Raw genomic sequence first — 21,440 nt, 5'->3', positions numbered from 1 at the left:
AGACAAATGAAGAAACACGAAAATAACTTACTTATCCTCACCATAAATAATTCAGTATTCGCAGTTAATAGATTATGCACGAGTAGTGACATCACACGTCTAATATTCTACTAAAACTGTGTGACTATTTCTTCGGGTACACCCTATAATATAACCTTTGGTTAAATTTGTCTCTGTCATACCCCGACAACAATCCATTACTAAACTCCTCCTCCGAACCAGCCATTACTAAACCCTCATTATCAGAATCTAGAAGCCATGATTTGTCTAGTATTACGTAAAGAAAGGCGGTAGCAAATGAGTAATGACGTCTGGTGGTTACCTGCTTGACGACAATGACTTGTCAGAGATCTGCATGATTTTAGGGCCGATTTACATATTGTTACGACGACTCACGACATATTTCCCATACCTCCATACGCAGAAGAGCTGAGGAGGAATACAAACTGTTGTCGTTTTAAACCGTCACCAAGCCGAATGGATGTGCTAATCCAGAACAAATAAACAGAAGAATAATTCAGTATTTTAAACCATGACCAGGATTAAATATTAAAAGTCACAAAGAGTTTATTTGACGTTTGAATATAATAATATCACATTCTTGCTCACTGGGATTTACATTATATTTTATAATGAAAAATCCCAATGACATGAGCAAGAAAGTGATATTTAAAAAATCAGAAACTCAGAAAAATCGGCTTATTTCTGTTAAACTGTCGAACGTTGAATTATTACCACTTAGCTTAACAATTAGATACGAATTTTTCGGACAGCAATTAAAATATTAATGCAATTATAATAATGCATTGAAACGGTAACATATCTTAATAAACCGCAGGGCAACCGGCTCCTAAAAAGCCATCAGACTACAAGGTCCCATGTTCTGATTTTAATTTAAAGAGTACACGGTCACTCCAGCAGCTTCTAAACCTTCTGGAATAAAACGAACAATAAAGAACAAGGTCCACCACTCGAGCCGAGTAAATCCTGAAGTTTTTAAAACTACAGCACGCTACCTTGATTTAAGGGCACCTGTGACAGAGTTACAATATCACGTGATAAAAGATCGCGTGATAGGGTAACAGGTACATTAGCACAGACTAAGAGAGCACCTCCACTCCTCCAGCAGCAAATACAGCCCTGATTATCTGGAGGGGTGATGTCAGACTCTCTTTTAGCTACCGATTATTGCAATCTGGGGACACTACGGTATTTGAACGTGTTGATTTAAAGACTTGTTAAGTTAGACAGGTCCACTTAGCTAGTTATCAGACACAAAGCTGCACTTAAATAGTTGTTAATTTAGTGGCACAATTAAAATTCACATGGGAAGAATAAGTAAAATTAATGGCGCATGTATTATGGGAAATATTAGCATAAAACTGTTATATTACTGAACTATTATATTCCAATAAATAACTATACAAAAGAAGCATTAGAAGTTATAATTATGAACTTTTTACACAGCACGACATTAAAATAACAGCAGAAAAAGATATAATAATTTAATAGGAAGCTTCTACTATATACGTGGTGGGGAAAGTATCTAAGCGGTTTAAGAGACTTGTTAGCCTAAGGGAAATAAATTAACATGTTGTTAATTTGTTATGCATGAAGTGAATCTATCAATCTATAGGCACAACAGCAAGAACAGATAACCATGGGCAATAAGGCAATTACAGAAACTTAAAACTTATCAGCTTTACTTAGTCCAGTCGTTTTACAATTTGATGAGGCACAGAGTCATTGGGCATTGGGCAGTCAGCCAAGGTTTAACTAGCTTCATCATAGGAAAATAAAATATCATAGGAAAATAAAATATCATAGAAAAATAACATATAATAGGAAAATAAAATATAATAGGAAATGTTGAAATAAAGCGCGTATCTTTATGAACAATATCAGGAAATATTGGGAGGTGACGACAAACCGACAATGCAATATGTCACTACCACGAACAATTTCTTTATCAATATCATTGGCAATTCCTTAATTAACAATGAATTGCTGACGCTGTATCGTCAGCAATTCCTAAACAATATCATCAGGCACCAGCAATTCCTTGCAGACAATATCATCATCGAATTGTAACAATATGATCAAATCAACAATAGACACACCCTCAAATACAGTCTAGTAGTCTAGAAGTCTAGTACCTCCCAGCTAAATTCCAGTACCTTCCGACTTAAAAATTAGAGGAAATTCCCTACGTAGCAAACTACACACTCGATGAAGTTGACAAATTGGAAACATTATCAAGACGATGACGATAAAATTAATTGTGGGCACCCATATTACTTGTTATCTGAACAGCAACAAAATGGCCCACCTTGTTCGAAATTACTAAAATAATCCTTCTGATGTGAGGCTTACTTTTCCTAGGCTAAAGGAACTGCGCAGTACACCTCATGAAGTGCCGGTTTGAAATATAGTTGAGGCTCATGTTATAATAGGCAAAGTCACGGTCATCTAAAACATACAGAACAGTACAATATGATATATATAACATATTATAACTATAAGGATAGTATATTTTAAATGGGCAGGTGTTTAATGAAGCTCTGTAAAGTTTAAAAGTTTTAAATTGGTTTGTAGACAACGAATTGAAATGATTGATATGAAATTTTATAATTTTCCTTGCTTCGAGATACGCATGACCACTGACCAGTGACAATGAAGAAATTTGACTTGACGGTTTGAATAATGACGGTTTGCGAGGATTTAACTAGATAACACCTGCAGCCAGATAACAACTAGATAACACCTGCAGCAACCAATGGTCATAAAAACGTACACAGATGGTCAGAAATATATTACTAACCCCACTCATCTATATCCACGCATGAATAAGTCATGGACTAAAACATCACTGTCTATCAAAACAACGCAGTAAGGACTCAGGAGTCAAGGTACACTATATAATATACAGCGGAAAAGAGAAAAGAGAAGCGAGAGGAGAGAGGCGAGAGGAGAGAGAGACTAATAAACACAGCAAGTCTAAATGAAATTCACAGAAACTAGACCAAGCTGTCTCCTGCAATAATTCCGCCTAATCAACATAACTCAGTTCTCTCACTGTGATTTTATAATAACAAGATCTCGTTATCTCCTGCAATCCTGCCTCCCTAATGAGACCCTGTTGACTTTGAAGTGGGAGTACCAGTAGTTTATAAGGTCGGTAGTTCACAATCTTACTGTCCTATAAAGAGGTACATTAACATCTGTTAACGGTCGTTCACAAAGGTCCACTACGCAACAATAAAGGGTAATTCCAGGAAATCTTCCATTTCTCACACTGTAAGATGTACGAACTAGGTGATTTACTGAATGATGGCAGGGTGGTAACCTCATTTAAATACGAATATACTTCGTAAAGATTGAGCAACCGTAGGAGGACAAAAGCATGATAATTATTATTCACGTTCGGTTATGACTATTCACTTAGAACGATTATCGGTCAGCTCTTGAATATTATACGACTTATCGATACTTAAACTAAGATCTTACCAATTATAAAGTCAATTTGAGGCACTTAAATTCTAAAACAAATATCAAAGATAGAAAGTATAAACGTCATGTGGCCAATGGCCATGTGCTTCCTGTCAGTAAAGCAACTTAGCCGTTCTATTAGCGTATTAGTATTACACATTACACACTGTAGCTGGAATCATTTCCTTCTAACGCTGCTACTAAAATGGTCGGCCAGATTCTTAAAGTTACTGTTAATGTTTTACCAATAGAGAGTGCAGCCGAATTTAATGATTCATGGTAAATAAAAGCATTGCAGGCACTAGAAAAATTATTTGGGGCAACGGGATAATGAAATCTATGATTTAAGCTAATCAGACGCGCTCGAGCTTTTCTCTGTAAGTCACTAGAAATTAAAATGAACACTACAGTATAAAATAAATTAAGCGTGTCGAGATACAGTGAGTCTGTTTTAAACAAAACTAACCAGAAGACGAAATGACACGGACCCAGGTTTAATTGCTGAACAATTAATTAATTTGGGGGTTGGCTGGGCTGATGTCAACTTTGAAACAGTCCTAACTTTCTGGTAAAAACTCAGAAGTACCGTCACGGGCTGCGGAATGTCAGAGAGAGTCTCAAGTTGTCCAGGTCTATCCTAAATTGGCACCTAACAGCAAAACGTAACCGTCAAATCTAAAATAGGACCAGATTACATTGGGCGTATATTCCAATTTCCTACAGACTGGGAAGGTCAAGTCTATATTTATAGTCCGGCTTGGTGTTCCGGTTAACAAATAGACATGAAACAGGTTGCTAGCGTCAAACCTCCTAATGGCAAGGGGGAAGTTATTCTTATCCATCTGGTGCTCTTCAGGACAGATGACGTGTTGGGTTTACTGGTGATGAAGAGTGTGATATTGTAAAGTGAGTGATTAGAGGTGAGCCCGGTGATTAGTTAGGAAGCTAGGGTGATTAGAGGCCCAATACCAGGTGTCGGGTGATTTGATGCGTTATGTCATAATATGAGGGGGAATATTGTGCAAAACAAGTTATTACCTAGGAGTCCTATGTATGACTTTTGAGTGATAAGAAATGGTTCCCGTTCAAGTCCATGTCAGATTGTGTAGCTAAAACGTTATCTTATCTCTGAGACTACCAGACTATTAGCTGACAATATACCGGAAGTAAAGCTGGTGATATACAGACTCTACAGGTAGTTGTTATACAGTCTGGATTATTGGGTATTGTGTATTAGGTACATTAGGACATTACCTGGTGTTATGGTTGCTGACGGTTATTGACAATACTCATTGGGGTATAATTGTGCAACCTGCCTCCGGTATGTGGAAATAAATACTTAACTAATTAACTAATAACCATTCGATCAGTTAATAAGTTAATGGCAAATAGAGGGAGCGGGGTTTACAGATCTTGTAACTTTTAACACCTGCATTTTATTAACTAAGTTATGTATGGGACCGTTATTTAATTGCATGGTATACATTATATATTTAAATTTCATTACATTAGTAACATGTCAGCTTGTCAGGTTGTATTATAGTAATATGTCAGTGAGTTCCATGTGGGTATGCAGGCTGGTCAAGTGGTCAAAGACCTGTATTTATTATACCATTGACCTTTTAGTAGTGTAATTTGATTGAAATATTAAAGTTCCAGATGGTTTGATTTATATGGAATGCAGTAGATTAAGGATTTCCAGGAATCTAATCCCAGGTTAATAGAATGTAATAATCTACATCGTGTTCGTACTTCGTACATGGAAGGATGACTTGCTTCTGAATGATATCCAAAATTAGTTATTTAACTGGGATTTTCTAAAAACAGAGAACTTAAAACCCCACGGACAACAAAGGAACATCAGATAACTGTAGTACGACAAGCAAAAACAAATCCTGAAAACTTAAGTCATAAGCGTATAATGTTCTAAAATCCTGTTAACAAGTTACTATGTTGTGAAATGCATGCTACACATCACGTTTAAAAAGCACTCTATACTGAACCTCCTGAAGTTAGCCTCGTAGGTAAGGTGGCTAATGATAGGGCCCGTGTGTCAACTCTCCTGTACTCTCTGACGTTTTACAACGATTAGGGGATAAACTCTCTGTGGTGTGACAAACATTTGTTTTTTTACAAAGTTTTCCTTTTTTAAGAACCGATATGTATTTCGTTTAAAAAACCGATATGTTTTACAGTTTTAAACGAAATACACACGCACTAAGCAGCAACAAACTTTAACATCACACACTATTCGGTTAACAGATAAGTCAATAAAGTTATCATTTAACATATTTACAAAGGTAGCGTATAAATAAGTCCAGGTAGAAGCCGGTAGAAGGAATGTAAAGGTAAGATCTCGGAATTGTTTCTGAAGGAGACACAAACTGAAACATCTCTCGAAACAAACCATAATGCCTGATGTCGGCTCCCTTTTCCTTGCACTCAATCCAACTTAAGCTTTTGTCAAACACGACTAAAGTTTACCAAATTGAGGTTACCTCAGTTTAACAAAACTAAACGCGAGCTAATTAAAAAGGAAGTTTTTACTTTGTAGCAATGCCTACTGTTGACAACACGTTGTTTAAAAGTGCTTTCTATGGAAATTAGTTTTAATTGAGACTTAACAACTTACGAATTACCCTCCTTATTAGTTTATTGGTCAGTGGTTACAATTATAAAGACAGTGTTTGATCTCATTGGCTGGTTTTTTGGGGTACCTAATAATTTGCTAGATCGATAGTAAACCGGTTTATTAGTGAGGAAATTAAAGAAATCTGAACAAACTGTCTCTAATACTGAAGAAAACATTGCGCTAAATTCGTAAAACAAGCTTCATTTAAACTCTCGCGTGAGTTTAACTCTCACGTGACTTTTACAGAAGACATTAAAATCGCTCCAAGAAATTGTTTTTAAATATTGTATTTGATAATTAATTAATGTTGGTGGGGAAATATTTATTATATATTTTTTCACACAGTGCGATGATAGTTTGTAGACATGTGTGATGATGTGATGTCATAAATTTTACTTTACTTTACTTTACTTTAAGAATGCTAGCATTGTATTTTCACATCCGGTCGAAAATAATCGCACAATTGAACTCGATTTTCCTGCTCTTTGTCAGCGAATTGAGCTTATTTAATTTTATCTATTGTACACTTAAATTCCGAATACTATCTGTCTAGAGATTAGATTTAAATTATTGTATAACATTAATTGGATCAAAGGCCGTTTGAACTAAAACAGACAAACTTAATTTCCTTTTTGTTAAACTTTGACCGCAAAAAACGAGAACAATGTTCAAAATTTTAAATGCATGACTCAGAACTCTGTCCAAGTCCTCAGTCACAACTTTTAAATATCTTAGTGTTAATAAAGAACAATTAAACTGTCTAAAAGCCGTCTATTTAATCGTGAACTAAGTATTTTCGCTGAGTTATCCGTAGTAAATCTTCCTCAGTGAAAATCCGCGGGTTTTGGAACTAACTACATTTAAAGCTAAATCTGTCTTTTGGATTAGACAATAGACATCAAGGTTAAATAATAACTGTTCTTATTTTACAGTAACATCGAAGGGGCTCCCCAAGCGTAGGAGCGGATGTGTGGTAGCCCCTAAAAAGGAGAGTGGCTGACTGGGAAATGCTCATCCTATAATAGTACTACTAACTACATCACAGCTCCTTCAGGATAATTCAATAAAAATGTAATTTTCTTGTCGCTCACAGTCACACTTTCGTTCAGAAAGTTAAATAACGCAAAAGAATAAAACTCACGTTACTGGTGAAATGAGTGTAGAGAATATCGTTATCTTCTAATCCGCTCAACTTCTTTAAAGCTATGTGGTTGCTGTGACAAATGTCCTCGGATCCAGCGGACGTTGAACTTCTCCCAAACAAACTGAAATTAAATGTGCATATTATTGGAGGAAATCGTTTCACTAGGCTGAGCTAAAACATAAACCAGACTGGTGATACCAATGATTTGATTGGATAAACCAACTCAGGTATTTAGTCCCTAAAGCCCTGAACTATAAAGATATACTATCTCGGACAACACAGTGAATTTATACTTTCTTACTTATTATGGGAAAGAGGATACACATTCTCAAATCTCAGTCTCACCTGCATTCTTGACAAAGGTTAAAACACCCAGTTATCGGGTGTATGTACATGAAGAGGGGCCAGCCGTACGCTCCTAGTGCGTAGGAGGAGAAATATGTCAGGTCTTGGAATGTCTCTCTGGATTCCTGGAAAGATGTTGGGGTCGTGAATTATAGGATTTGTGGCTATAAATTAATGTGCAATCAGTTAATTAGTACTCAAGAGTTCAAGAGTTCAAGTTGTAATTATGCACTCTTAGCAGTTGACAATCTTACATATTATAGGTAGTTGATTTTTTAACAACTGAGATAATAAGAGCAGTACCCGATTTTCGAAGTCGTATCGCTCACATTCAATCTCAAATGACATCTGAAATGTAGGAATTTAAATTAAATACTAACATTTCATTAAATAAGTTGAAGAAATACCGACGGCACTTAAACTGGATATTCCGTCGGGCGGAGCAGAATTAGATTAGATTATGATATATTCCTCTTTGGCCAGCAGACAGTTCTACTGTAATTTATGCTATTTCTTAAATCAGGTCTGGATAACTTGGGAAGGATTGAGTGTGGATTCTTGAAACTGGTTGATTTGAGTTGCAATCAAAATTATAACTTTAAGCGGAGAATTGATATTTTCACATATCATATATTTATCCCCTTATCTACTCTTTAAATAAATATGACCAACAAAAACTAAAACATATGTTATGTCTCAACATGCTGTAATCCAATCATAAAAGGTAAGGTTGAGAAAGACGGAGTGTAAGCATGGTAAGACTAGCTTTATTTGAAGATTAGTACAGCCAGTTCCATCACATTACCACCTGATCAGAGACAAAATATCAGATAGATTATATTTTGATACCACAGATTCAGTAACCGGAACCATTGATCAAATTGCCCTCTTCAACCGAAAATGGGCCATTTCATTTTAATCTGGTGTAAAATAGTGACTTTTAGAAAATAACGATCAGAGTTTCGCTAGGAGGTTGGAAGATGTGATCCAAGTTGACACCATTCGATCCAATTCAGATTTCAGACATGATCCGATACGGCGATTCTCTGAGATATGAAATTATGGTAAATAGAGGACAGAGGTGTCAAGCAGGATCAGTTAGGTCCCGTATCATGTGCTCAGATCACTAGATCAGATCACCAAGCTAAGCTACAGAGGATAACAAGCACTGACCATCATAGGTAGCAGTATTTAAACCTACCACAATCTCACCTAGATTATCAAGTTATCTCCTCTGTATAACATTAATACAACAACTACATCTACAAAATTAACTACATTCCTTAATACCTTTACCCCATTCTTCCCATCTGAGTTCCTCTCCACAGTCCCGACGAAACAGTCCTTTTTCAGTGTGGAACCCTCTTCTCTCCCAATTACACAAGAACCTCTCTCTACCCAACCTCTTCCTAATATTTCCACTACTCAACCTTCTCCAGTCAACCCATTCAGACAATACGCCACCAAACTTGGTTACCCTGACAACCTGATAACCAGAGTACTCAACGATTTGGGACAAGATGCTGAAACCGAGGAGCTCCTCTCTCACCTGATCAGTCTACAGGACATGCTATGTCCTAAAGATTCTACTGTTCGGAGACGAAGAGACGCTACTGACCTCCCTTCTTACATGCTGGCACAAGATTCTTTCTACAAAGGGAAAGAGAGGATGCCTTTCTGGGTATGGGTCAAACGTGAAACTATCGGTGTTAACATGGCTGCCAATCCTCCCCACAGACGTGCTGGGAACAGAAGCAGAACCAGCTCCTCTTCTGCTGCTAACGCCTCTTCCAACCCTACTACATTGAATCAACAAACTCTATAATTTAGTTATCAGATTTGTTTATCGCAACTGTATCAGTTATATAATCTTATGTGACATCTATAATTTCAATTAATTCTGTAACATTTTAACTTTTCTATCTCTCAAACACTGCATTCATTCTTTTTTTCCCATTCTATTATTGAACGATCCAAATTAAAATATAATTTGGTGAATTACAGTAACGTAATTCAAACGCTTTGAAAAACTATATATTTCAAAGCTTTGTGTTTTGATCATAATATAATGATCGTGTATAGTGATTTTGATTACATAATTTTGATTGGGTTTTTTTGGTTGGAAAATGAACAGGGTGCCAGCCAGTATCTGTCGAATGTTACTGGCAGAGAACAGCAGAGAGGGCGGCACAAACGGCCACGGAAAAGACACAGAAACTAAACCGTGCGCGGTAAGATAGCCAGTGTCTGAGAGCTAGTGTTACCCAGCAGGAAGCCTCCAAAAGAGGTACCGTGGTGAACTGTGGATGCAAAGTTCGAATGTAAGGCAGCTCTAACTGAAGATGAAGAGGTAGATTGAACGGGGAGTAAAGAAAAAGGGATAGGAAGGATCCATCTGAGGTCTGGCTCATGTCAGGAAGTGATGAAAAACTCACAGACAAAATCATCCATGGCTGTCTACCCCGTACGTAGGCAGTGTCCGAGATTTCAGGCATCAGGATACACTGAAACAGTGCAGAGCTGATTACGACGGATACCCCGCCTCGGAGGTAGAGCCAATGCCCTGCTTTCGATACTTATTTCACTGATGGAACCTTCATATTTTCTCTATTAGCAGTCACTGTAACCCTATCACTCGGAAGGCAACACAGCTCCTACATAGACGCACGGTCGGGAGCCCACGCAGGGATAAAAGTGACCGCAAGCCTTCCATCACATCCATCACGATCGAGCCGTAAAGAAATATAAATAATGGCATCACATTTACGTGCTCAATGATCATGCTATAACTCGTTATAACTGATTGTGATAGTATTTTTCCATGCGGTAAATCTATATTAGGGAATACATAGGACAACTGTACATGTTTCAGAGTCCTCACCTTTTTGACCAGTGTGTTGAAATATACCAACTGTTGAATTATAACATGATTATCACGTTTCGAAGGCAGTAAGCTGCACCGTAGATTTAATGATATTATAACATTTTTAATGACGTTATGATTAACAGCTGTTAATTATTAAACTGTTATTCAACAATAATATACCAATTTCAAAACTCCCAAATTATGTAGGAGACTAAAGTTAAACTGCGCACCTGATTGACATCTAAACGTTTCTGAGCAGCGAGATGTTGTTGCTGGGAGACCATCATAAGACCCACAGCTATATCAGAGGCTACAAGATCAACATCAGCAAACTGAGAGGAGAAGATACGAGCCAGGTCTTCAAATGCTCCGTGGCTGTTCTCCTTACGTCCTATACAACAACACCAACACTTGAACCTAGGTCGGGAAACTGAGTTAACAACACCAACACTTGAACCTAGGTCGGGAAACTGAGTTAACAACACCAACACTTGAACCTATGTCGGGAAACTGAGTTAACAACACCAACACTTGAACCTAGGTCGGGAAACTGAGTTAACAACACCAACACTTGAACCTAGGTCGGGAAACTGAGTTAACAACACCAACACTTGAACCTAGGTCGGGAAACTGAGTTAACAACACCAACACTTGAACCTAGGTCGGGAAACTGAGTTAACAACACCAACACTTGAACCTAGGTCGGGAAACTGAGTTAACAACACCAACACTTGAACCTAGGTCGGGAAACTGAGTTAACAACACCAACACTTGAACCTAGGTCGGGAAACTGAGTTAACAACACCAACACTTGAACCTAGGTCGGGAAACTGAGTTAACAACACCAACACTTGAACCTAGGTCGGGAAACTGAGTTAACAACACCAACACTTGAACCAAGGTCGGGAAACTGAGTTAACAACACCAACACTTGAACCTAGGTCGGGAAACTGAGTTAACAACACCAACACTTGAACCTAGGTCGGGAAACTGAGTTAACAACACCAACACTTGAACCTAGGTCGGGAAACTGAGTTAACAACACCAACACTTGAACCTAGGTCGGGAAACTGAGTTAACAACACCAACACTTGAACCTAGGTCGGGAAACTGAGTTAACAACACCAACACTTGAACCTATGTCGGGAAACTGAGTTAACAACACCAACACTTGAACCTAGGTCGGGAAACTGAGTTAACAACACCAACACTTGAACCTAGGTCAGGAAACTGAGTTAACAACACCAACACTTGAACCTAGGTCGGGAAACTGAGTTAACAACACCAACACTTGAACCTAGGTCGGGAAACTGAGTTTAGTTCCAGGTTCTGTTGGCAAACAATTCAAATATAAGCTCAATAATAATGTCGTAAAATTGAAGGTGACATTAGCGTTCAAAACAAAGCAAAAACCTAACCTTTTCTCCCAGAGTTTATCATTCATACTCTTATCACTGTGATACCCCCCAAAGGGGTCAAACACAGCGATCACTCCGATGAGAGTAAGAGATATTAGCACCCAGTTACTGATAACAACAAGTCTCACTGATATAATCATGTCTTTATCACACCCGGTCTCTACGAGACACCAATACGTTCCAAACATGCACAAACCTGAATTAGGAGAGTTCATACTTTGCAGAATGAAGAGAATTGAATATTATTTCCACGATTTAGCATGTAGTGAAAGGATGCGAATCTAGCTAATTGTTTTGAAAATGAAACTCAAGTTTGGATGATAATTTTATTCTTATTTAGGGTGTTTAACATAAGACCTTAACTTAAGGGGGCATACACCAAAAATGTCCAGCCCAAATGACCTCATAGGAAGTTCAGTGACCATCTAGATTCTAGCGCACCGTTAATCACTTCTTTGAAAGTTTAAATAAACGCTGCGGCTGTATAATACCAGTCTGTTACGTCACAAGTTATGTGTTCTGTGAATATGTTCATCTCATAACAAACCTATCTCAAGAAGGAAGAGGAATAATCTGAAATGTAAGATAGCAGGAATAGTGCTCCTCTTTTCTACCTGCATTATTCCTCCTCTCATACTAATTATCATCACCAGCATCTGCCAAATTGTTCAGTTAGTCTCATCTGACAAGTTGCAAATTTCGAGATTATTCGGGGGGATGACAATTATAATTAACGTTAAAATCTGCGATAACAGCTGAATAGTGAATGTGCTTATAAGGAGCAATGAGCGGCTACACAAGACGTGCTCACCTCGACGATGAGAACTAAAGATATAAGAGCTGTAGCAGTAGCAAGGTAGGTGAGAACGAGAGTAGGGTGGACACAGTCTTCGTTGGAGGTAGAGTTTAGGTAGTTGGAGAAACGGGTCGCTAATATAACCACCCTGAAAGGTTGGGGTTGGTGTAGATCGCGTCAAATGTATTGCCTTCGATTACTGATTTTAGAGTTTATCAAAATTATTGACTTTACAATCTCATTTACTGAACTAAGTACTACTAACCAAAATATTCTCATAAGAACACAGAAGAAAGTGGGGAAGACGAGATCATCACTGCCAATGTACCATCGTCTACCCAAAACCTCAAGAGCGGGCATTTCACTCTGTTATAGCTTTAGGAGCAGTCTGATCACGTGACAGGAAAACTTATCACGTGATAAGGGGGTGTAAGATGTGTGGTTTCGATCACGTGACGTCAGCTTACCTCAGGTAGTGGGGATCCCACCAGACTGGGAGGGCATCCTAACTGTGAGTGGTATCGTTACTCTGGTTGTGAAGTGTTTTAACTCAACAGATTGGATCATGATTATATTGGAAAAAATGTTCATCATGTCATTAAGAACTGACGAAAAACTGTTGTTCAGGAAATTACACGACTGTTTTCAAAACAAATTATCGAAACCAATAAATATGGGAAGAAAATAAAAACAGAGTAAGTTAGCAAAGAAGTCATTAATCAGGTTAGCCAGTGCTCTGGATCTACAGTATAATATTACTGGTAAACCCTAAAACTGCAAAATTTGTAACAGTGGCGACATGATTACTGAGTAGACATTTTCTAATTAAGAATGTCAGTTATCCGTGATCTAGAACGTTCCCTGCTCGCCTTCCTCACGACTTAACTCGACCCAAATCAGGATTAAGAGATATTATTGAGAGAGATTGTACTAAAAGTTAGCTGTGTCAGCTCTGCTGCTGTTTCTTAGCCCACTCAGCAGGGGTGTGGGTTTTCTGAGAAAAGGCGTGGATGTTGGGCAGCTCATCTTTCAACACTGCGTGAACAGCTTTGTGTCGCTTCAGCATGTTCTTGCCTGAAAACTCCTCTGATATAATTATAACTGAAATCTTAGCTCCACAACCATCACTCTCATCTACCACTTCCTGCAAGGAGAAACCGAGTGAGGAACTACATGAACCTACATAGCGTAAAATACCTACTTGATCCACATTTCCCAATTGACTGTTAGAAGCATGTCAATATACTTTGACAGCAAAGTCTCATTTATATTTAACAAGGTAAAAGTGAGGGGAACAAATTGTTCAAACTCACCAAGTGCGTGGGAGAGAATGATTCTTTCAGTTTAGCTGATATGACTTCCGTGACTGCCATTAAAGCTGAATAAAAGAAATAAAGAGGCCTTGCAAATAATTCTAATTAATACATATTATTATGTATCATTTGTCATTTCATTTTAACAACCACATTGGTAGTTGGGACAAAGTGTGGGCTATTGTATAGTGTTAGTCATATAGTAAAACAAATCAATGGTATGTATTGAAGAAGTACCCAATAACAAATACTACCCCATATCTAAATAACTGTAATGTATTGAAACTTGTAACAACATATTATCTCGATATATTCAGTGTAGATCAAATCCGCTCTTTGCTAAATGTTCTCTAACAGTCCCATGTGCAAGTTGTTTAACAAATTGTTCCGACAAAGCCTCGAATGGGTGTGAGTAGGTGATGCTGAAGCAGTGAGAATACTTTTGTAATGTTGGGTTGAACCACGGCTCCGGCTCTCTTTTACCTACCTGGACATATTGATTTGAGTATAATTCAATTTTAACTTAAACAATTTAGTTTATTTTTGGGATGTAAAATAATACGGTCTTATGGCGTAAGAAACATGTTATGTGTCCGATTCATTCCATGTGAGAAACTAAAAAGTACCTGGTGAAGAGCCAGACCGATACACTCTAATAAGACAGGTATTATATTGGGAGTGGTAGCCGAGTCAGTCCACATACTAACATCATGTCTTATACAGGATGGATACAAAACTTTCTGAAATAAGTGAATACTAAATTAATATACTTAATGCTCTAATAGGAATATACATATTCTAATGTTGACTTCGAAGCCAAAAAAGTTATAATATGTCCTTATTTGAAGACTGGGAAATCAGTATGAGTTAGATTTATAATTTGTGAAAATTATTAATAAAGCTATATTGTAAATTCAAAAAATTACACTTACGGTTTTATTGATAGGGTAAAATAACATTTTCTTGCTTTCTAAGTTAGTAACTTTAAGAATGTGATGATCGATTGTTTCAGTTTCTTCAAGCTTGGCACGTTTTGAAGGTCTTTCATTTTCATCCAAAACGATAGAAAATAACTCATCAAAATGCCCGATAGTGGTATTACACCGATATGTAAATGATTGTCCAATATAATTTGACTCTTTTAAGTATTGCTCAATGTAGGACCCAGGTTGTAAAGATTGGAGAGTTTCTGTCAATGAATTCGTTCTGAAAATAATTTAGCAAACAGTGTTATACAATCAGTCAAAATGGTCCTTAAAATATTTTTTTCCGTCGTATTATTACAGCCAAATATCCAGCAGGGTATATTCAGGGTACCAGCTCATATTTTCACTTATTTTTTCAGGAAAGTACAGTGTACAAGATACACTTCCGAGGAATAGAGCGGCTAGAGTACATTTCACAAAATAGTGCTTTCTGAAGAATTTATGTACAAATAGGTTTCACATTCTATTACTAGAATGTAAATAGGTAGGGCCAATGTACAGTATATGAAAATAAGTTTGAATTATTCAAGATTTAATATTAATATAAATTATAAAATTAGGTTATTCACCTAAACGGCTGATGTTTAAACATGTGTCGAAATCCACTGTCACAAAAGAATGATTTTGATCTACCACGATAACCAGTCAAATTGTACAGTTCAGTCCCAAACTTTTCAACACTGCAAAATATTCAACCATTAAAAGTAAATAAATCACTAGTACTGCCAACTAAGGACCATACAATCTGTAAATTATGAACAAAAGCTCAGAACAAAAATTATTCCTTCTAAGGTGATGAGCTATATAATTATAAAATTTAAAGTAACAATAGAAAAGGATTGAAGAGATTAGATAAATACATTTTACATACGAGTATAGAATAAATCCTGACTGTGCTGCTGCTTCTTGTATGTTCCAATTGTTTCCCTTACTTCGGAGAGATTCTCCATCTGCTGGAGTTCCACCCTGACCAGGTAACAATGCAATCTCAATCTGGAATAGAAATGTCAAGGGAAATAGTTGCTAATCGAATAATTGCATCTGCTAATACTGATTAGTAGATTATTTTTAAATTGCTGTCATTTCGATGTAACTTTTATTTTTCATATCTATATAATATAGATCATGAAATCTTTAAGTAAGAAGTTTTGATAAATATATAGTATCAAGGTATTTTGAATTAAGGTATCTAACCAACATTTCCTGTGGCTTTTACTAAAGCTTGCAGCGATTTGAAGATATTTACAAGGAGCTTCCGATTTTCGCTGATCTTTCCTTTTCCTCCAGAGTGAGGAAAATTGAAATGAATGCTATCATACTGTTTCTGGTATATTGTAGGAGGTAGATCAGTTGCATCCACAGAAAACACAACTTTGACATTTTGTTCGGTCAGTGATTGTATCTTTTTTAGCACATCTGAATTGGATTATTTAATGATAATATTTCTACAATTAATAACAATTCTGATTAGGTCAACTACATCATTTACTGTTTATTTTAGACTGCCCAAAAACGAATTATAAGAATTCACAGGAAAGATGTCATTGATATAGATAATTGTGAATGTGAAAAAGACACTAATAATACAAATTATTGCACTCACCATTGCCGTAAGTTGATAGGAGTTCTTCCATCGACAAAAATACAGTAGACGTCAAATGATATTGGTTCATGATGGATGGAACCAAACTGGCACTGTAAGAGAAATCACCATCACCAAGAACGAGTATTTCATTTTCACAAGTATCCATTAACATTCTATAATTTGTGGCAGTCATAAGATGTTTATATATTGAATAATACAAACAAGCCATAAGTTGAAAGGCTCTGCAACTTGTGCAAATCAAATCAAATCACGTCATCATAAATATTTCTACAAAAATCTACCAAATTATACTTTCCGCTATACTACTATGCATAATAAATCCAACAAAACATACTTTATCTAATGCTTGAGCAATTTGATCAAATAATTCATCACCTGTAACGCTGTAACAGGAGTGGTTATTTTTGGACAAGTCTCAAAAGCATTCACTATGACAATGCATATAATAATAAATACAACATTTATAAACCGCCTTATAGCTAAATCATATAACTCGATATAATTTAATCCTAGAGATAAACTCCAGTGCTTTCTAAAGTGGCTCTTACATTAACTGAGCTTAGTTTCATTAACAAGAATTGCGCCCGTTGTTTCGTTTTAGCGGACGCTAGATTTCCATCACTATAACTATAAATATAAGCTCTAATCAGCTCACTTCATATTAATAATATTGAAACACATCAGTACACTACGCGTGCCACGTACAAATTGGGCTTATTACCTAATACTATACATTGCATAATATACATTAAAATACGCTCGCGCCGTGCATTCATTGACCACAGGCTAGCTATACACCACATCTCCGCAAGCAATCCTTGCGCGTGCGGCAAGTTGACATGGTAAGTAACAGAAGGACTGACGACATATATAAACCTACCTACCTCGTTCTCCAAAATCCACGTTTTTCTGCAAAAACGACAATTTTTTCCATCGCCTAAAAAGGCAATAGATGGTTAGAAGTGGTAGGATTTGAGAATGGGTATAGTTGGGTCACGAAATCCTCTCCGAACCTCCACGTGGTGTGGCCTGGTTGGCACTAACGGGTGGTGTGCTCTCTTGTTGAGTACTAAGGTTGGGACTTGCCAACTCAAAGTTCCCATGGGAACCAGGAAGTCAACAATAACAGCTACCAAGCACCAGGAAATTTCTCTTTCAGATATCAGGTTACAAGATAGTACACACACAAATGACGATACGTTAGACACAGATACCTAGCTCTAAGAGCTATTAAATCACCAGGAAATTCTCTTTCAGCTTTCAGGTCCCATCGAAGTCACCCACCACAGAGCTAGGGATTCCAATTCGCTCATCCTGACTACAAGGACACACTGATAATGAGTAGTCTTGGCACTTCCTCCCTCCAGTAACCACTTTTCAGGTCTTTTCAGTTAAGACAGCTAATGCGTAAGGGCTGACACACGCTAGACACAGGCTCGTGATAAGACAAAATTAGGGATTTCAACTCTGACTACGAGAACACACTGATAACGAGAATTCCTGGAACTTCTTCCTCCAGTAACCACTTTTCAGGGGACCGGGTTAGCTTTGCCACACTCTTTATTGAAGTGTGACTGGACGCTCTACAATCATCTAGTAGCAGCAGAGTTTGACTGACATCCTTACTGGTTCTATTCAGTTTCTACAGCGGAAGTTCTCAACACTCGAATCAGTTCATCTCGGACATCCTGCAGAGATGCTTTATCACAGCCTGCCCCATTACACGGGGAACCCTTAGATCTACAGTACCCTGGTGGACAGCTTAGCTCTTTAAGCATAGTGGACCTCTTTATTTCTGAGACGCAAAGCTAACCGGACCAGAAATAAACATCAATGCAATGCTTAGGGGATGCAAATAGGACATACAACGTTTAACGATTTACTCGAACTTTTGATTCATTTTTAAGCTCGACGTTACATGGTATCAATTCAGGACAGATATTCCTTCTTCAGGTTCATTGAGGAAATCGTACCCGCTATTTGCGTTATACATGGCAAGTTTCTGGACTAATGATAACTTAGGATCTCAATCAATCATAAATTCCTCTCAGATTCCCAGGCTGCATTTAAAGCCCTTAACAGCACCACTTTTAACTCCAGGTTCGTTCTGAACATCTCAGACCAACTCAACTCGCTAGGTTTTCGCATCGAGTAGAACTTTGTTCCAGGACATGAAGGAGTATACGGTAAAGAACTATAATCAACACCCAAATAAAAGATTACCTCTTCAATCTCCATATCAAGAAGTATAAACAGGTGGCACTCAGTGATAAAGGAAAAACCCCACTAACATTTTTCCTCAACAAAAACAGGTACAAGAAAATTAACATCACAGGTACTCACATCAGATGGCTAACATGGCTACTATCAGGACACAGCCCACTAGCATACTTCCAGACGGTAGCAAACAACTCCAATTTCGAAACACAAGACTGTGAACACTGCCCAGGGGAAGCAGAAACATCACAACACTTCCTATGTGAATGCATCCAGCTGATGACAACTAGAATGAGGATATTTGGTAAACCCATCCTAACAATTGAGGAACTCATCAATAGTAAACTCGACCACATTATCAAATTCGTGGAACAGTCAACAAGGTTTGACAGAGACGATCTATTTGGATAAGCATCTAGGACATACACCAAGGTTCATAAACAATCATACACTAGACCCACACAGGACCATCCCAGATAGTGACACATATTCAGGTGTGGACCATGCTCGGAAGTCCCTCGCCTGCCCGCCAAAGAAGAACATCTGAAGTGGGTTTGCTCTGAGCAAGGTAGTAACAGCTTCGAGACTCCAGAGGTCTGTTGCGTTGATATCTATTATTCTATGTTTTTGTATATACTTAGGGAGTCCTGGAGTGTGGCTAGCAGGAGTCACACTCTGTGGGCACGGCGAGAAGGCCTCCCTCTTCACTAGGAGGCCAGAAACCGTTGACCAAAACAGAGAGAGAGAGAGAGGGTATAGTGGGTATAGGTTTTTCGTTGTGTCACAAAGCAAAACATGCATTAACCTCCGCAAACATGTGCTCCTTTACAAATTATCTTTTGATGGTCGCGCGCGCATTTTACAATGCTTTTATGTCAAGGTGTACTCTATACCAAGAATCGAGCTAATAAATCGTGTACGGCGCGCATGTATATCTCTTTTCGCTATTATACATTTTGATTCGCATTGATATTTGTCGTTTAAGCTTTCGTTAACTTCATGCGATACAAACTTCTCATTTTGTTGTGGGTGCTTGGTGCAACCCGATATTAGTAATCCGTTATGTTGTTGTATAAATTATGATGTTATGACTATCATGTTGAACATGATTGCCCATAGATTGATTCATTATATTTAGACAAAATGAACGATACATTTTATTATGATTCACATTGTATTAACTACCACAGATTTGATTGGGTGACATCTGTCCGACAGTCGAATTACCGGTTTCGGACAAGAGTCGCTGTCAGATAGGAGTCGTTTTTGGCGACATCTGTCCAACTTTCGGATCACATTTGCAATTTCAGATCACGTTCGTATTTCACAAGCTCACGTGTAATCTTGTGACGTTGCTCCCACAGTCCTAATATAATGCTGATTTGATCCATTGAGATCTGATCCATCGATACGTGATTGACTATTTGAGGAAAGGATCATGCTAGCCGCGTACACTAACAAGCTGTAACAAGCTGTAACAAGCTGCCAATCACATCACAGCCTACATTACACACAGGAGAGCGGTATGGAGATCAGTTATTTATATAACATTTAAACTATTGTCCAATTTTTGACATCAAATGATAATAAACTATGGTAGAGTTCAGCTCAGGTCATATCTCAGTTCAGATCATGTCTCTATAATTGGAAAATGGAAATGTGTCGTATTGCAATTAGATCACAATTTCGGACAGATGTATTTTTTTACTGGTAACATATTGAGTCGGACAAGAGTCGCTGTCGGACAGATGTCCTTTTAACTGCATCATGCATATCACCGCACAGGCTGCGCTACGGTGTCCGGTCGTTTAACTTTCGATTCAAATAATTGACAACGGCAATCCCTCCATTTTGTTCTCTGTAACGCCCCAAAGAAATTTGGTAATTTAACCAATATGAAACGATTGTTAATTGTAATTAATTACGGGCGATGGAAATCTAGCGTCCGCTAACCGGCGCAATTCTTGTTAACCTTTCACTATTGTTTTTTTACAAAAGCGTGAAATGGAAAAAATAAGTACTCTGTCTCTAGAAACTTAATGGCTGGATGACAAAGAACTTAATCCGGCCTTTTACTGAGTTGGCTCCCTTGCGATTCTACATCCAGAAACACGGCAGTCTGACTGGGAGGAAATTTTGGATTTAATAGGACATTATCATTTCTTCTTATTATTTAGAAGACCTGACCTACTTAAGGGCACAAGAAAATTGTTTGGGGGGAGACATTGGACTGGGAGGAAAGTATTGCATGTATTGCATGGGCATATATCGACATGGTGTAAGGTACACTCCAGTTTATATGTACTGAAGGATACTTTTAAAAGATTCATGACATTTGGGTAGGGTCCCTTAATAACGGTAACAGTTTCCAAATCTTTCGAATGAGTTGACCGCTAAATACTCAATCATTGGCCTTAATATGACGATGGCCTTGACATACGTTGCATGCCACTTTTCGCGCGCGAAGCGCCCGCCGCCGAAGGCGGAAAAAGTAATAATATAATAATATCTCTGATATTTGTGATACGTAACATGTATCCACGATGGCCCAAAACTACTGCATATTGTCATAATTAGTGGCAAATTTAAAAAACAATAGCGGTCACCCCTAATCTGCTAATCATAGTC

General features: G+C 37.7%; 4 protein-coding genes across 6 annotated transcripts in view; 1 reads left to right on the top strand and 3 right to left on the bottom strand.

The window, feature by feature from the left end:
• The window catches only part of LOC134826554 (diacylglycerol lipase-beta-like), a 54,266-nt gene extending 41,065 nt beyond the window's left edge, over positions 1–13,201 (bottom strand). Inside the window, exons 1-9 of one of the 2 annotated variants that reach the window (XM_063838953.1) lie at positions 12,956–13,201; positions 12,706–12,838; positions 12,442–12,550; positions 11,895–12,090; positions 10,707–10,893; positions 10,492–10,521; positions 7,914–7,958; positions 7,611–7,735; positions 7,263–7,386 (exon numbers count right to left, since the gene is read on the bottom strand). In XM_063838953.1, coding sequence (XP_063695023.1) covers positions 7,263–7,386; positions 7,611–7,735; positions 7,914–7,958; positions 10,492–10,521; positions 10,707–10,893; positions 11,895–12,090; positions 12,442–12,550; positions 12,706–12,838; positions 12,956–13,050 — 1,044 coding nt within the window. In that variant the 5' untranslated portion in view covers positions 13,051–13,201. The remainder of the gene's footprint in view (positions 1–7,262; positions 7,387–7,610; positions 7,736–7,913; positions 7,959–10,491; positions 10,522–10,706; positions 10,894–11,894; positions 12,091–12,441; positions 12,551–12,705; positions 12,839–12,955) is intronic. The other variant, XM_063838954.1, reaches the window with a different exon arrangement.
• Positions 1–21,440, top strand: part of LOC134826226 (FYVE, RhoGEF and PH domain-containing protein 4-like) — a 434,713-nt gene that overhangs the window by 294,354 nt on the left and 118,919 nt on the right. The window lies entirely within an intron of this gene.
• LOC134811849 (uncharacterized) lies at positions 13,333–14,080 on the bottom strand. Its single transcript, XM_063818942.1, has 2 exons — positions 14,004–14,080; positions 13,333–13,834 (listed from the first exon to the last, which is right to left on the bottom strand). Exons 1-2 carry the CDS (start codon positions 14,061–14,063, stop codon positions 13,637–13,639), a joined length of 258 nt encoding a protein of 85 aa, XP_063675012.1. The 5' UTR covers positions 14,064–14,080; the 3' UTR covers positions 13,333–13,636.
• LOC134811253 (uncharacterized) lies at positions 14,220–16,752 on the bottom strand. Of its 2 annotated transcripts, XM_063818024.1 has the most exons (7): positions 16,593–16,752; positions 16,188–16,405; positions 15,861–15,982; positions 15,559–15,669; positions 14,936–15,209; positions 14,630–14,743; positions 14,220–14,490 (listed from the first exon to the last, which is right to left on the bottom strand). In XM_063818024.1, exons 1-7 carry the CDS (start codon positions 16,744–16,746, stop codon positions 14,317–14,319), a joined length of 1,167 nt encoding a protein of 388 aa, XP_063674094.1. In that variant the 5' UTR covers positions 16,747–16,752; the 3' UTR covers positions 14,220–14,316. The 2 variants fall into 2 exon arrangements, with proteins under 2 accessions (XP_063674094.1, XP_063674095.1); XM_063818025.1 differs by lacking the exon at positions 15,559–15,669 and having other exon boundaries at positions 16,593–16,749.

This window comes from Bolinopsis microptera, chromosome 2 (assembly GCF_026151205.1).
Source record: "Bolinopsis microptera isolate Bmic1 chromosome 2, MBARI_Bmic_1.0, whole genome shotgun sequence".
Taxonomy (NCBI): domain Eukaryota; kingdom Metazoa; phylum Ctenophora; class Tentaculata; order Lobata; family Bolinopsidae; genus Bolinopsis; species Bolinopsis microptera.
This window is presented reverse-complemented; position numbering and strand designations above follow the sequence as displayed.

Coding starts and splice junctions, on each gene's coding strand:
- LOC134811849 (XM_063818942.1), bottom strand. CDS start 14,063: ATGGCAGTCACGGAAGTCATATCAGCTAAACTGAAAGAATCATTCTCT. Junction 13,835..14,003: donor CATTCTCTCCCACGCACTTG/GTGAGTTTGAAC, acceptor TTCTCCTTGCAG/GAAGTGGTAGATGAGAGTGA.
- LOC134811253 (XM_063818024.1), bottom strand. CDS start 16,746: ATGTTAATGGATACTTGTGAAAATGAAATACTCGTTCTTGGTGATGGT. Junction 15,983..16,187: donor TAGTAAAAGCCACAGGAAAT/GTTGGTTAGATA, acceptor TTTCTATTCCAG/ATTGAGATTGCATTGTTACC. Junction 14,744..14,935: donor TTTACCCTATCAATAAAACC/GTAAGTGTAATT, acceptor CACTTATTTCAG/AAAGTTTTGTATCCATCCTG.